Source organism: Heloderma suspectum, chromosome 6, assembly GCF_057233095.1.
Source record: "Heloderma suspectum isolate Gila_16-S chromosome 6, 16-S_ref, whole genome shotgun sequence".
Lineage (NCBI taxonomy): Eukaryota > Metazoa > Chordata > Lepidosauria > Squamata > Helodermatidae > Heloderma > Heloderma suspectum.
In genome coordinates, this window is record NC_139463.1 from 8710318 (window position 1) to 8727311 (window position 16994).

Consider the following 16994-nt stretch of genomic DNA (forward strand, 5'->3'; position numbering starts at 1 on the left):
GGACATTTTGCATGCAAAGCATGGGCTCAGCCCTTGTGCTACCATCTTTTTATAAGATGTACACAAAGGTCAAGCAAAGAAGGATCAAGACCCGCTCATATTTATTTTATTTTATGGGGAACCTGGCAGTGTGTACACGCATGCGCCCTTCATACCAGTCACACGAGGCATGTGTTAGTAGGAGTACCCAGCAACAACAGCTATAACTCCATTCCTCACTTTATCATCTCTGCTCCCTGACAGCTTCTTTTGCCTGTTTTTCTCCCTACTTTCTCCCCCTTTTAACCACTGTGATACTTCTTGCCTCACTTCTGCATCCTAGGCCACCCCCTTGCTGTTTTCCCCTCCCCCTCCCCTCCAAATGAATATGCCGGCTGTGACCCACACCGAGTGGCTTCTCAAGTACCCTTCCTTTCCCCACTAGGCACAGCAAGACAGCCTGCAGCCTATAAATCACCCAGCGCACACACACACACACACACACACACACACACACACACACAGAGAGAGAGAGAGAGAGAGAGAGTAGACAAATATTTAGACTGGCTCTGTAGCACTGCTGGGTCACCCGCTCACTGGCGTGATGGGAACAAGCTCGGAGGAGTTAGGAAATGATCGCGGCTTGCAAATGAGATGAAGCCGCTGGTTGGCATGGGGCCAGAAGAGAGAGAGCTGCAGCTAAATCAAATAAGTTTAGGATTCAAGGAGATGGAATATGGTCCACAGGGCCAAGTTTTTCAAAACTCTGTTACAGGGAACTTTATATCAGTTACTGGGGAAGCAACTGTGGAAGATGTCCTCTTGTAGCAGACCACTGTTGGAAACAGGATACTGGACTAGATAAGCCTGTGTTTTCATAACTCTGGGGTTCACTGGAAGCTAGCCAGGGGTTCCTCAAAGAGAGGATTCATAATGGCAGATCACCTTCCCTGTTGAGACAGCTTGCCCACCATAACTGGCGGTCTCCTGCCATGTTCAGTCAGAAGGAAACTTTGGCTGTGATTTCTAGCCTGTGCTTCACATGAGCCAAGCATCTGCCTGTGCTTCACATGAGCCAAGCATCTGCGGTAGGATACAGCCCAACACTTTGCAAGGCTCAAAGTTTCTTTGGCAGACAGGTTGATGTGGAATAGGTTCCCAGAAAGAAGAAAGAAGAACAACAATTTTCAATCAGATACTGCAGGCCTTCCGACCTTTATTTAACCCTGTGTGTATGTGAAATATATTGTGTATGTGCACAGAGAGTTCATCCCCTCTGACATTTGTCGGATGAAATTCGGCTGGCTTGTTTTTACATTAGGGTAAAAAAAGAATCCTTTGCCATAGACTGGAGAGCAAACCACAAAAGCCAGCCTTGTTCCTGGGGCCCAGCAGCTGGTGTGTCCTACTAAAGATGTTTTGAAAGCCTTTGTTTCAAACAGCACATTTCTGCAACACCTGGAAAACGTTGCATCTGAAGGTTTAGATATCAAAGGTCTGTACAAGATGCAATCCTATGTGTGTGTAGACAGAAAAAAGTGCTACAACTCCCAGCATCCCTCAGCCAAGATGGCTGGCTAGGGAATGCTGGAAGTTGTAAGACTTTTTTCTGTCTGAACATTAATAGGATTGCTCCCATAGTGTATGTGTGTTATTTAAGTGTCTTTCAAATATAGCTTCCAAAATGCAACCCAAACTTTCAGGATTTCAGTAACCTGTTTGTTAGGGTGGGTATCACAGCAAGAAAGCTTATATTCTAGTACTGCTGTTGTTGCTGCTATTGCTGTGGTTCTTTTATGCATGTAGCGTGGTCTTCCCCAGTCTGGTGTCCTTCAGCTGCAGTGGGCAATTGCTCCCATGCTCACCAGCCAGCACAGCATCTGAAGGCTGATATAGTGCCATCAGTATGCACAGTGGTTTGCAGAGTGCACGCAGACAGGTCTCTGCCCCAAAGAGATTACAACCTAAAATTTGTCACAGATCAAACAACTGTGGAAGGGGAGGGATGTGGAGACATGGGGGTAAACAGGGGAAGACGGTGCAGGTTTTTTTCCGGTTTGATGTGTGTGGGCTTCGTTCCACGCATAGCTGCTGGATGACTTGAGAACCGGGGGGAGGCAGGGAGTGTTGCGGAGTTGGAACAAAAGCTATAGCCAGGTGTGTTGAGATATGAGAGCGAAGAGATGAGGCAGGGCTGCTTCACACAACTTATATAGCAGGAAATGATGCTTTGGCTTAACCCCTTATCTTCAGTTACCCCCAAACCAAGCCTAGGTACATGTAATTGTGCTGGCTTCTTCCTTTGCTACCCTGGTCTCTCCCCTCTGTTATCTTCCCCACTGTCAACATTATTTACAGTGTAAGTTCCTTGAGGGCAGGGCCCTGCCTTTTTGCTTGTGAAACTCTGTAAAACTCCATGTCTGTGGCTGGGACTGTATAAATAATAATGAGGAATTTGGGCTCTTTGCTGGAGTCCCTTCCTCTGATTTCTGTGCCTTTGTATGTGTGTGGGGAACACTGCTTGTATTGTACTGTCTGTTGAACCTTGCTTACTACATTCAGGCTTTACCCAGGTGCTGTCCACAACACTGTTTTATTAATACAGCTCTCTGGCAGGGCTCTTAATACAGGCCTGCAGCAGGTTTCTCCAAAGCCAAGGGAAGAGTTTGGAAGCAGGGTTGTGCCTAATGTGACAGTGCATCTTTAATTCTCTGTGAAACATAAGAAGCTGCCATATACCAAACTATGGTCCATCTAGCTCCATATTGTCTGGACCAGTCTCCCCCAACCTGGTGCTCTCTGGATGTTCTGGATGATAACTCCCAGCATTCCATCATCATCATCAATCATTGTTATTGAATTTTTCAAAGTAACAATGAACAGTAACAAATCCAAACACACCACATCTGAGTCAATGTCTTTACAGTCTTTCTGATCACTCAGGATTTCTATTTGGTACAAGCAAGATGATCTGGTAAAGTTAGCCCTCATCATCCTAACAGATCACTCCAAAGAGTTCCGTGTGTCTTAGGAGGTTGTCCTGTATTCTTCTCAATATTAGCAAATTCAGTAAATGGACATCATATTCCATAAAAAGTGTCAAGTTCAGCTTGGCCCATTTGCACCTGAAGATGTTTAGTGAGTTTCTCCATTAGTGCAAGGTCCCATGTTTTCTGTTTCCATAGGATAAGAGAAAGCTCATTTGCTGATTTCCAGTTAGCAGCTATGACCAACCTGGCTGCTGTCTAGAAAAAAGGAGCTCTTTATGTCTTCTTTGTGTATTACAGCCCATGTAAAAAGACAGAAGCCCCAGTTTTGCAGATAGTGTTCTATCTTGTTGTGTGACCTCATTGGCAAAGGCAATGGAAGTTGAAGTCCAAAACATCTGGAGCACATCATGTTGAGGAAAGCTGATTCGCACACTGACTGGCAGAATCCTTCCAGCATTTCAGATGGTCTTTCTCAGCCCTACCTGGAGATGCCTGGGATTGAGCCAGGGACCTTTTGCATGCAAAGTAGGTGCTCTACCACTGAGCTATGGCCCTTCCCCAGCCCTTAAAGACAGCACACTGCCTACACATTTCCAAGGTCCTGCTGCAATGCATAAGGTTGAGAAAATTCGAAAAGGCTAGCTGTGATGTTCCCAGAGAGCATGAGAGCATGCAAAGCCCTGGTTACGTGGGAGCGAACAAGAGCACAGCATGCATTGCAGTTTAGCACATTGAAGAGAACCACAAGCTTGAGAGAAGAGCTGGGCGTGTGCGCTTGGAATCTGTCATCTTCTCCTTCTGCTTCACGGTGATGAATGGATCCAGCAGAACTGCAACTCATTCCAGGGTCCAGCTTGCAGCTGTGCTGTCAGCTGTCCAATCATTTCTTCTGTACTGTGGCCTGCCCACTTTGCTCATAGGAGGGGAGAGGGTGAGTCAGCCCTGGAATGTATATAGATGGACTTGGGGTCATCCCAGAGAGAGGGTTAGTCCAAGCTCAACTTGGCTCCTGAGCTCTGGATGGATGGTCCTTCCATCCAGTGCCTTTATAAGTCAGGGGCCTGGAATGCTGCAAAGATCTTTGGGGAGAGCAGCTGAGACGGGATGAATCATGATGCTAACAAAGGAGATCCCAAAGGCACCTGTCCAATTTCTCTCACTTGTCGCCCTGTCCCCCTTGCAGCCTGCTCTGAATCATGCTTATTTGGGAATAAGAGCCAGAGATAACAATGGGATTTACTTCTGAGTAATTAGGATTTGCACTATGACAAAGTCTTCTGCACTCTAGGAAAACCTGTCCAGTTCCTTCAGCCTGTTCTTCCTGTGATCTGCCCCAGAACTCTTTTTGCAGATCACTTGCAGATCAGCCTAACCTACCTCGCAGGACTGTTGTGGAGTGCCTTCGAGGAAGGGTGGGATAAAAATGTAATTTATTTTAAAAGGGATGGCCAAGATCTGCTTGAGCAGCACATGTTCCTGGAATACCTTGTGTGGAGGTGGCGGTGTTCTTTCAAACATTCACTCCAGGTTCTCTCCCCCACCTGTTATTTATTTATACATGCATACATAGAGTTCTTTGCAAAGAAACATAAGCAAAGACCGCCAGGTTCTTGACTCCAAGGCATTTAGAGATTAAATTTCAGCACTGGGGCAAACAACACAAGTAGGGAAGGGATGGAAGAAAGGAAAACGCTTCCTAACAGAGATGGATGTGAACAAATGCAGCTAGAGATACCTGGATTTGGGGGGATTGATGGTGGGTGGAGGCTTGAGGGGCTCAGCCAAAGAGCTCAAAGGAAGACATGGAGAGGCTAAACCAGTCCATTCATTAACAGCTCATTGAGGAAAGTGAGCCCTTTCCTCCATGCCCTGTAGGGATAACAGCTACTCAATATGGGCTATTTTGTGTAGGACAATAAATGAGCATCTGCACATAAGCAGACGTTTCCTGCTGTCTCCCCATTGGTGTGACATTTGGGGTGAATGGATCGCAGTGGAGGCTTCCACCCCCTTACATGGGGCACCTCTCTTTCTTGTCCATCTTTCTGTGCCTACATCTATTTCTCTCCTTTCCCCCACCCTCGCCCTTTTCCTGGTCACACTTCAGCGGGTGGCTGGCAGGACATACGTGCTGCATTTCAGTGACAGGAAAACGGTATTGGGGGCCCTGTTAGCACCATAAGCCATTGATTTACAATCTCCCTGGGCTGGCACCATCTCCAGGGCTGGAAGGCAGAAGGAACAGCCACCAGCCATTATTCCAAGAGGAGGCCTGCCTCAGTTTTAACTCTGTGTTTTTGCAAATCGCTGTTTGGATTTTAAAAAATCTTCATGTGGACTGGTGCTTCATGACAAACAGTGCCTCTTGATGATGGACCACAGAAAACCCATTTACAAGGGGGGAAAGTCCTGCCTGCCTGCCTGCCTGCAGTAGCATATTCTTTCCCCCCAAAAATGGAAGGCATGAACAAAAGGTAGAGTTGCCGGTCTTATTTTTTTTACTTGCTCCTGCCACTTTAGCCTGAGGGCTAAAGTACACGTTGTGTTAAATATGTAGTGTGCAGCTGATCCTCACTGTGTTGTTCACATGGGGGGCTGATCTGAATTGTGAACACTGTCCATGGGGAGGGGAGGTTTAAACCTTCCCATGCAGCCACTCCCTGCCCCCATCCCCGTCCCCCAAATCCACCATGGAACTAAAAAAGGGAAGGGCGGGGGAAAACTTCCTTTGGCAACAATGGAGGTGTTTGTTTTTGTTGTTGTTTTAGCTCCCGTGGTGAGGGGGGAGAATCTTGAGGGGGAAAGTGTCTGAATGGGAAGGTTTAAACCTCCTCTACCCATGCATGGTGGTCCTGATCTGGATAGGGGCCCTGTACACTTACACTGAGGTAAACAAAATGGCAAGGATTGGCTCAACATAGTGAAAATCAGCTCAACATTACATATTTAACATAGTGTGAAGTTTAGCCCTGAATGATACTCCCACAAATGCATCAGGTCAACTTTTCCTGGCATGGGAAAGCTCACCTGCAAAGCATCTGCATCTCAGGATGCTGTTAAGAATGCAGCAGCAGGGCCAGAGAAAGACTGCCGACTTAGTTAGTTAGTTTATTTCTATACCACCCAATAGCTGAAGCTCTCTGGGCGGTTCACAAAAATTTAAACCAAAAAGCACACAGTAAAACAATATAAATTATAAAAGCATTAAAACCACAATATAACAATACAACCAGAATAAAACCTAGCAGCAAAGCAGAGATTTAAAATACAGATTTAAAACAGCAAAGCTAAAAAGACTAGAAAGCTAAAATGCTAAACTGCCTGGTAAAATACATTCACCTGGTGCCAGAAAGAATACAACGTAGGTGCCAGAAGAACCTCACTAGGGAGCTCATTCCACAGCCAGGGTGCTACAGCAGAAAAGGCCCTCTTCCTAGTAGCCACCCACCACACTTCTTTTGGCAGGGGCTCACAGAGGAGGACCGCTGAGGATGATCAGGGGGCATGCGACCCTATTGAGCAAGTTGAGAAAAAGGGCCTCCTTGGATAGACGAAGGGGTTTCTTTTTATTTCAGCAGGCTTCTGGTGCCATTAACAGCTGTGCAGCAGGCAGAAATTCAACAGGACTTCCTACCTCAGTGCTGGGAAAGATTGGGGTGGGCAGATGTGGCACAGAAGGTAGAAGCATCCGTGTCCAACTGAAGCCAAGAAACATGGTTTGACTTCCCTTTATTTCTCTTAGGAGGTGAAGATATTCCGAGCCCTGATCCTTGGGGAACTGGAGAGGGGCCAAAGCCAGTTCCAGGCACTCTGCTTCGTCACCCGGCTGCACCGCAACGAAATCATCCCCAGTGAGTCGATGGCTAAACTAAGACAGGTAAGGGGGAGGAAGGTTTGCTGGTTCTTGCGATTAGGGTGGGAGAAGTCCTCTTCCTCTCCATTTCATCTTCACAACAACCCTGTGAAGCAGGTTAGGCTGAGAGTCAGTGACTGGCCCAAAGTCACCCATTGAGCTTCATGACCTTGAGTGGGGACTAGAACTTGGATCTCCCAGTTCCCAGTCCAACACTCTAACCACTACACCACACTGGCTAATCAATGTCCAAGGCGAATTTCATAAAAATAATATACACTAAAAATGACACAATAAACCACTCAAAAAACATTGCATCGAAGAAACAACTTGATTTACAGCAGGTGGGGGAGAAGGTAAGCGTATTCACACACTAATTGTGTGTGCATTGTGAATTAAGTGTGTACTGTCCCCTTAAACACAACCCATCCTCAAAAGTCTCTTCTAATGGGTTAAGACATGTGTGGGCAACTTGTGGCCTCCAGATATTTTGGTCCACAGTGGCCACCAGCCCTAGCCAACTTAGCCAATGGTGAGGGATGATGCAAGCCAAAACATCTGGAGAGCCACATTGCCCACCCCTGGACTAGGAGAAAAACTGCTGCAGGCCTGCATTAGGAGCCCTGCCAGGGTGCTGTATATACACCAGTTTAAAATGCATGTGAAGAGCCTGAATTCTGTAATCCATATTCAACACAGGTGTCCACCCTGCTGGTGGAAGGAGTGGGACAATTTTCTTGGCAGGACATTCCAGAAAACAGGTGTTTCCAGACACACAAAATCCCAGCTCTGTATTGCCGTAAATCACACCGCAAAGCTTCAATGTTCCTGTTGTGTACCAATGCATGTAACAGAAATTGAACCACCTTCTTTTCTTAAGGGAAGGCAGCTTTGTGGGTGGGCACGTTCAGGACAAAGAAGTGACAGTGGCATGCTTAACCCTTTCCTCCACTGCCACTTCTCCATTCCAAACTGTCCTCCCCAAGCAACTTTCCCCACTACAGCATTCAAATCCAAAGTTGCCCCCTCCCCAAAGAAGTGCCTTTGGAGCCCCACAGAACGAGAAGCAGATTGGGGCTTGAAAGCAACACCGATGATGGAAAAGCCGCTGAGACTCTTAAAAGATCTTTCCCGCATTTTCTTCCTTTCCAGAAAAACCCACGGACGGTGCGGCAGGCCGAGGAGGTGCGGGCCTTGGAGCACCTCAGCATGGATGTGGCTGTCAACTTCAGCAAAGGGGCCCAGCTCAGCTCCCACATCCATAATGTCTGTGCTGAGGCCAAGGAAGCCATCTACACCCGGGAAGAGGACGTGAAGTTCTGGCTGGAGAAAGGTAGGGGGCGCTGCTTCCATTAGGACAGGGCGCTGCTGGTATCTTTAGGCTTCCATTCCTGAAATACGGAGGTGCGGAACCTTTTTCCACCCAAGGGCTGAATTCCATTGAGGAGAAGCTCGTGGGGGCCACATTGCTGTGGTGGGTGGGGCTGAAGGCAAATGGGTCAGGGCCAAATGCAAATAATTTCAGCATATTTTAGCTTAAACCTCTTACTGCCCGTAAGGTAGGACTCAGGAGGGATATTTCAACCTTTTAGAATAGGGGAAAATAGCACAAAATCAGGAAACCACCCAACAGTTGCTGGTTGGGGGAAAAGGAGTACAGCCAGGGGAAGAGGGCACCTGGCTTTCTGGGGAAAAGGCCAGATCTAGCCCTGGGGCTGAGGTTTGCACCCCTGCCATAATATCTCCAATCGGCAGCAGTAACAGCAGAGAATCCAATACAAACAGATTCTTTGCTTTCTGCTGTCCTGTTATAAAAACATAAGAAGAGCCATGCCAGATCAGACCACAGGTCTATCTAGTCCAGCATTCTGTTCACACAGTGGCCACCAGCTGTCGACCAGGAACCCACAAGCAGGACACAAGTGCAACAGCACCCTCCTGCCCATGTTCCTCAGCAACTGGTTACATAAGCTTACGGCCTCTGGTACTGGAGGTAGCACATAGCTATCAGAACTAGTAGCCACTGATAGCCTTCTCCTCCATGAATTTGTCTAACCCCCTTTTAAAGCCATCCCAATTGGCAGCCATCACTATATCCTGTGGTAGCGAATCCCATAGTTTATCTATGCGCTGTGTGAAGGAGTCCTTCCTTTTATCTGTCCTGAATCTCCCAGCAATCAGCTTCATGGGATGACTCCGGGTTCTAGTATTTTGATGGTGAAAAAGGCCTCGCTATCCATTTTCTCCACACCATGCATAATTTTGTACACCTCTGTCATATCTCCCCTTACCCTCCTTTTCCCCAAGCTAAAAAATCCCAGCTGTTGTAACCTTCCCTCACAGGGGAGATGCTCCAGCGCCCTGATCCTTTTAGTTGACCTTTTCTGCACTTTTTCCAGCTCTACAATACATTTTTTGAAGTTCGGTGACCAAAACTGTACACGGTATTCCAAGTGTGGTCGCACCATAGATTTGTATAAGGGCAGTCTGATATTGGCAGTTTTATTTTCAGTCCACACGGTTTTCCTTTTGAGATATCCAAGGCTGGCCCCAGGGAATGGAGAAAGATGCCTCAGCCATAATCAAAGGCTGGAGGAGGAGCAGAAATGTCGATTACACATAGGGAGGTCTCTCGTGCCCTGATTGGCTCCCAGTGCAGCCCAGCCTTCTCAGTGCCTGGGAATCCTATATGAACCAGGCCTGAGACCAGGATGATTTTTTATATAGCCCTATCAATGGATATAGGGCCGCGGTGGCTTAGTGGTTAAGACGCTGAACTGCAGACTGGAAGGTCGGCAGGACAGCAGTTTGAGACCCGAGTGCTGCGTGACGGAGTGAGCTCCCGTCTTCAGTCCCAGCTCCTGCCAACCTAGCAGTTCAAAAGCAAGAAATTGCAAGTAGATAAATAGGCACCGCTTCGGCGGGAAAGGTAACAGCGTTCCATGCACCTCGGTGTAGAGTCATGCCGGCCACATGGCCATGGAAGCGTCTTCGGACAGCGCTGGCTCTTCGGCTTAGAAACGGGGATGAGCACTGCACCCTAGAGTCGGACACGACTGGCTGGGGACACCTTTACCCTTACCTTTTATCAGTGGATATGGCATTTTGGGAGACTCCTATCCTGAGGCGCTTACAGTCTAAGCTTACACAGCGGGCAAAGAGGGAGACAGCCAAGGCAAGGAGAAATAAGGATAATGGCATAAATGGCAGCTTGATTGTACTTGGGTTTTGTTTCGGTTCCTGATGAGGATTGAAGGATTAACTCAAAGGGTTCATGGGGAAAGGTGGGTTTTGGGAAGCTCTTGAGGGTTGCATTTCAGTGGTGGGCGGAGCCAAAGGCAAAAGGGGCAGGGCCAAAAACACCAGCACATTTTAGCTTAAAGCTATTACTGCCAGTCCCGAAGCCTTTGGAGAGGCATTTCAGCCTTTTAGAATGGGGAAAAGCTTACACAAGCCAGAAAAACCATCAGAGGAAAGGAGGTCCGGAAGAGCCCAGGCGGGCAGGATTGGGACCCCAGCTGGGCCAGATTGGGACTTGACGTTCAACACCCCTGATGTAAAGGGCTGAAGGCCTAAAGGGGTTGTTTAAGAGAGCAAGGACACCTTCAGGCATTGGAGGGTTGTAAAGTTGGAGGTGCTTTGCTCCGGAATGTGACTTTCTGGACCACTTCTGTCTGGCTCTTTTGCAGGAGTGGACGGCTCCATGTTTGAGGTCCTGCCCCAGTCAGCTGACCTGCCTGACTTGCAGCGTTGCCGGCTCTGTGCAGACCGTTGGAAGCCCTGCATTTGCAGTTATGCGCTGAGCATTGAGTGGTACCCCTGCATGCTTAAGTACTGCAAGAGCCGTGACGCCACTGGGAAAGTCTCCTCCTACAAGTGTGGCATCCGTAGCTGCCAGAAGGGCTACAGTTTCGACTACTACGTGCCGCAGAAACAGCTCTGCCTTTGGGATGAGGAGACCTAGCAGTGTGCCTGGGTGGCCATTTTTGTACTGTTGGTGCTTCCTTTCCACCTCCTTTCGTATGGCTCTGGATCGCCCAACCAAGATGGCTGCCTGGAAGAGGAAGGGTCCAGAGTGGCAAGGGGGACACCTGGCAGGCTCCATTTTCTGAAGGTTTTGTCTGAGTTTGTCTGTTTCCTTGGCTATCCAACAGTTAACTCCCTCACACGTACGGACACTGGCTGTGAGATGGTCAGAGAAAGAAGGGAGGTGTGGGCTCTGTTTTATATCATGCTCTTGGACTGAGGAGGAGCTGTTGAAGTGTCAGGGGCCAGCCCAAAATCTCTTTGCCACCAGCCATCTTGACTGTTTAAGCTTCTTGACAACCAAAAACAAAATGTGACCCATTGCTGCTTCACTTGATAAAGAAAACTGAGGAAAGATAATGGAAATCCTCCCTTGGTAACCTCCCAGGGAAAGAGAAAGCATGAGAAAGCATCAGGATCCAGACGAGTAATAGGATTCCTCCAAGCACAGCCCTTGAGGGGTGCTTCATCAGCTCATGGGGAGGGGGGGATTTGAACCTGTGGCCTTGGGAACTCAGTGTGTGAGCTTGGAAGATGCTCCGAAGTTGCTACTTGGTTCAACCAAAAGAGGGAGACAGAGAGACATGGCAAGATGGCTACTCTACACTGGCATCTAAGCAGAGGTGGACGTGAGGAAGGATCTCAGGCCAATGCTCTGCCCATGTAAGTTTTGCAGGAAGATGGTAGAAGAATCCGGATCGGCGTGGGGTGGCTACTGTGCCCCTGCAACCATTCACGGACTCCAGCAACACCAGACTGCCACAATGACTAATGCCTACTTATTTTAACGAGTACATAATGCAACCCTGTAAGATTCAGCAGCACCTGGTCATTCCAGGGGATGTAGCCCCATGATAATCAGCTGGGTGGAACTAGGAGTAGGGCAATGAAGGAGTGTCACTGAGCTCCACCCCTTGATCTTGCTTGGCACCCTGGAGCTGGGAGAAGGAGCTGCAAGCACTGGCTCATCGAGAAGCCCCGCCTCTTGCTCCTGATTGGCCCTCCCCATTAGGAGGGTATGCCAATCAGATTCCAATTTGAATGACTTGTTTTCCAAGCTTGGCTGAAGATTGGTGGACATTTGAGAGCTAAATGCTGCCACCAAAAGTGGGAGAGGCCTAAAATAGTGTCTCTCTGTTTAGAGATCCATGGCCTGGTGCCTTCCTTTCTCATGAACAGAAAGTAATATGCCCAAGTAATATGCCCAAGCATTTCTATCTCCTACCCCCCCATCCCCCTTCCCCAAAATGTGATTGGGTGTAATGATGACAATCCTTGACAGACCATTCCCATATAAACTAGACCAGGGGGAACATGGAGTGTTAGAATTCTTGTGGCCAACCTCTGCGGCATGGGTAATTCAAGGGAGGCCGGAATATGTGGCATGCCAACACAGATCCTGATTTTGGCATAGCCTGTCCCTAAATCCTGTCTGCCCACTCCTCTATTAGACTAGAGGCAAATCCACCTGAAGGCATGTGTGCTGGAAGTGCTTTTCTGGACATGCTGTGGTGTACACATGAAGGCATACTTGGGACTTGAGGAACACTTGCCAAAAATAGTGTCTACAGTTCCCTTCCCCACCACCTCTGGGGAAAGCATTCCCTACACCAATGCCTTGGTTTCCCCACTGTAAAATGTGGAGTCAGGGGGAGGTGAGGGCTGGTACACTGGGTCATCTTACGAGGCAGTGTATAAGGCTTAGATGTTTCCTTATTCAGGGTTTATACATGCCCCTCTTTAACTGGATGGATACAGAAGATCAGTTACCAAGTGGTAAATTACCACATATACCTGGGGTCCCCAACTTGGGATCCTCTCTTGGCACCCTGCCCCCCCCCCCGATTTTTATTTGCTTTTTAAAGTTTTTTAAACTTAAGAGAGATAGAGATAGACAGGCAGATAAACTGGGAGGCTGGCATGCTGCAAAGTGAAGGGCTGCCGTCCAGCACCCTCTTTATTTGGCTCCCTAATAGTGGTTTTGAAGCTCAGACCTCATCTCTGTCTTGTACTTTAGATTCCTGGGCAAGTTACTTTTCTGTTCATCTCACCAGTTTGCCTTCATGGAAATGAGTGTTTTGTGATTGGCCGTGCCCATCATGAGAGCCAGCTTATGAATGGGAAAGCTGCAACCCTGTGGCAGCCATTTTGTGAGAGTGCCCACAATACTCTCTCAATATTCCAGATGTCCCCACCAACCAAGTGGCAGTGAGTTCTATACATTAATGATACATTGTGTGAAGATGGAAGGAGAAAAATGACTGAAAGTTTAGAGTTCCTGACAAAATTGACTTGCAAAGTATTACCAGATTTTCTTTTTGGCAGCGTTCCCATGTCTTTTAGCAGGCAGAAATTCAGGAGGCTCAGCTTCTCCTATGACAGAGATACAGTGATGGGGGCAGCTTTACCTGCTCAATCTCTGCCTGTTGTGCAGCTGCTTAAAGGGACAGAGGTACTGTCAAGAAAAAGAAGAAAGGATGACAGCCATATTTTCCATTCTCCCCTCTGTATTGCCTTAGCTTCTTCAGTGCCATCTCCACCTTATCTGTCCTTCAGCCACTTTGTGCCTTCTTTTCTTTGCTTAACTCTGAACATTTCAGACCACTGAAGTTCAAACCTGCATTTCCAAATAATTGTATTTTTTAACCTTTCTCACAGAATTATTTTTGTATGTCTCTCTTCAGGGACAAAAGTGTGTGTGTGTGTGTGTGTGTGTGTGAGAGAGAGAGAGGGGGGGGATTGGTGGAGTTGTTGCTTTGTTCTTTTTTAAAATTGCTACACAAAGTGAAACAAATATAAAACTTGAATGAAAAATATTTTTAAACAAATTATTTATCATATGTAAGGTGAATAAACCGATTTTTAAAAAAGAACCATCCCCAAGGAGTCTAAGTCTCTGTGGGTTGCTACCCATAAGTCTTTGCACATGATGTCATGCTCATTTGGAATTTGCGCATCTCTTGCCATAGGTGAGACATGACTTGTTCATCGTCTGAATATCTGTACCTAAGAGCGTCATGTAAAATTAGTCTACAGGTTTGCTATTATGAGAACTACCACATTTATCTTTGCTTCTGCTGCCTGTCTTACAAGTAGAGTTATTTGAGAAATTGGATCTTTATGAATTCCAATGCAAAATGACCCAATCTTCATCTCTCAGACTGACATACACATTGGAACTGAGATATCTACCACGTTTTGTACTTCTTCAAACATTGCAGTGGAGGGAAAATACACATTTAAATACACTGATATGAAAATCAACATTGACATTGAAAAAGAGCAGGATTATCAGGAAAACTGTAATATGGGTAGGAAATAGGCTGATTCCTCCATCCCTGCTTATGAAGGACCCATGAGTAACAATTGTCTGGCAGATGCTTCTCTATCCCATAATTCTTTGGTGCACCCAGCGATATTTTGCAATGGGAGCCATCTGTTCTAATCAGTCTGCAAAGAATTGCCATCTTATGTCTGTACTGTGTTACAGATGTGGCTTCATCCTTGCCTTTTATTTACCAGGAAAGTATTTTTGCCTGTTTTCTTCCCTGCCACCTTTGTGTTTTTAACAATGAGCCAAAGGAAGAAGTTTGTGGCACTCCAAAGCTAACTTCTCTGCGATTTTCAGTTGGCATTAATAAAGGTGTCACATTTTTGTTCCCATTTGGAGTTTTCCCCTCTAATAGACCAACACAGCTACTTCCCAGCCACCCCCCCCCCTTTCCCCCTCTTCATAAAGTGGTCATCCCTTCTGGGGTCAGTAACCCATAAGTATCTTCATAAGGGGGGCACTGCTGCACTGAATATCCACTACACAGCTAGTGAACATACATCCCCTCTGCTTGTACCTATTTTTCATGGGTACAGTACTCATCCCTGCCCCCCATTATGCCTATAGCTCACCATTTTATGCTTCCAGCCATACCTCTTTGGAGGGAAGCAGGGAGGGGCGACATCGGACCATGCAACTTAACTTTGGCATTGGATCTTGCTGTTTTGCAAAAACGGAGCAAAGCTGAATCTGATGCTTTGAGAAGCAGAGAAATGCACACATTGAGAACATCTCAGTGTGCTTGCTTCTGCATCAAAACATCTGAGAAATGTGGAAGCTGGTGGATAGCTTGGTTCCGATCCACAGTGCAGATCAGCTCAGTTCACATCAGATTCCGTAAAGACAGAATTCCTCAAGCATCACTACGGAAAAGAAATGAGTGAAATCCCCCCAAAGCAAGTCACGGCTGAGCTCCGCAAAAAAACATGGAATGGGGTCTCTTCTGTAACTTGAGTCCCACTGATTCCTCACCAGAACACATGTGGCTGCCGCCATGGCTGCTCCAGTCTAACTTGGCTTCAGAAAATAAACATATATTTCCTGCATTCAAGTCCCCTAATCTTAATATCCAATCTAGATTTGAAAGAAGAATCCCAAACAATAGATTAAATCTTCATAGGCAATGAAAATTCCTGCCCATCTCATAACTCAGCACTGCTGATGCCAGCCAGGTATGACTCCCAGCAAAGTGCCATTGGATGGCACCCCCTCCCCCATGGGCTTACTGGTGGTGGCCTCCAGCAGTAGTGCCATGATTTGCAGTGAGCAAGCTACCCGCCATTTTACATTTCCCGCGATGTCCCAATGCGGCATTGTTATGAGACCCTGTGGGAACTTTTAAATGGCAGGCAACTCTCAGCCACGCAAACACCAAGGTGAAAGTTACGGGAGGCCCAAATCCTGAGCAGGCATCAGCACCAATGGCCATGGGCAGTTGCCGAAGTACGACAGGTGTGTGTGTGTGTGTGTATGTGTATACATATGTATACATATACATATATGGGAAAAACAGAGATGAAGGATGCCAGGGACCCCTGGTAGTGGAAGATAAATGCCTTAATGGCTACACTAGCACAGATGACCAATAACAGGGGACTTCAGCTATATGAGTAGGGATCAGGTGCCACAAGCAGCCAATAGCATCCCATCAGATTCTGTAAAGCTACTGACAGACTGTGCCACTCAGTCTGAGCAACTTGCCCCGGGCTTGTGGGAGTCAATCTGTTTCTGCCTGCTCTTCCCTTTCAGTGTGAACTGTTGAGAATGCTGCTGGCATTCACGCACCCGAGGATTTTCCTTAATCTGAATTATTACTATTTTTCCTTGGAAAGTTACAAACTATTTAATACATATAGAGCAGGGGCTTTAAGGACAAAGTAGCCAAGGCAAAATAGCAAAAATACCAACTTATTTTAGTTTAAAGCTATTACTGCCCATAACTAAGCCTTAGGAGAGCCATTTCAACCAGTGCTGTGCTGAAAATTTCTCCCACATGTTTTTCGACCATTCTCGTCCAATTTCATAGAAAATTGCTTTCGAAAAGAAATTCAAAGGAGAATTTTCAGGGAAATTCTCATGGGTTGGCTTTGGGGTTCTTGGGCTTACTTTACTTGTGAGGTGGCTGAGGAGTGTGCAAGATTGTCCTGTCTGTCACTGTACAGTAATCTCAGTGGCAGCCGGCAGCCTCCTCGTCTTCCTGCACTTCAGGTAAAGCCGTCATGAGGAAGACATTGCCAGGAAATTCCTCCCATGGGGCCTTTTCAGTTCAGGAAGAGCAGGTGGCCTGGGACGCAGCAGAGCAGTGGAGATATGTGCAATAGAGAGAGGAAACACACACAGCACCCTCAGCCACCTCGCAGGGATTAGGTAAGCTCAAAATACGACCAAAAGAAATTCAAAATTCTGCCTCAGAAGAGTGGGAGCTTCAACACAGTTGATGCTGTTGCCACCTACAGAAGCAGTGCAGTAAACCAAAAACCCTCAGGAAAAAAGGAAGAAGCTGTGCTACAAGCTCTGCCAACAGTGAGCCATATTTGTGAGAAACTGTTGGAGAATTTCTCCTCCCTTTAGGAGAAATTTGGTGAAATTGCCCCCCCCCCCCAATTTCTCTGTCCACAAATAGGCTGGAGAATTTTGAGAGGCCATTTATGCACAGCTCCAATTTCAACCTTTTAGAACTTTTAAGGGCACAAAAGCTTGGAAAATACCACATGATTGGGAAAAGGGCCAGGGCCAGAGGAAAGGTGGGGCTGTTGGGGGAACCTGGAGAGCTGGATTGGGACCCCAGGCCCCAGCTGGACTGGGATTGGGACCC

General features: G+C 47.1%; 1 protein-coding gene across 1 annotated transcript in view; it reads left to right on the plus strand.

Moving 5' to 3' along the window:
* OAF (out at first homolog) overlaps window positions 1-13917 on the plus strand; it is a 32956-nt gene extending 19039 nt beyond the window's left edge. The window contains exons 2-4 of the mRNA XM_084803583.1: window positions 6712-6846; window positions 7975-8155; window positions 10512-13917. Of these exons, the coding sequence (XP_084659709.1) occupies window positions 6712-6846; window positions 7975-8155; window positions 10512-10786 (591 nt within the window). The 3' untranslated portion in view covers window positions 10787-13917. The remainder of the gene's footprint in view (window positions 1-6711; window positions 6847-7974; window positions 8156-10511) is intronic.
* The last annotated feature ends 3077 nt before the right edge of the window (window positions 13918-16994 follow it).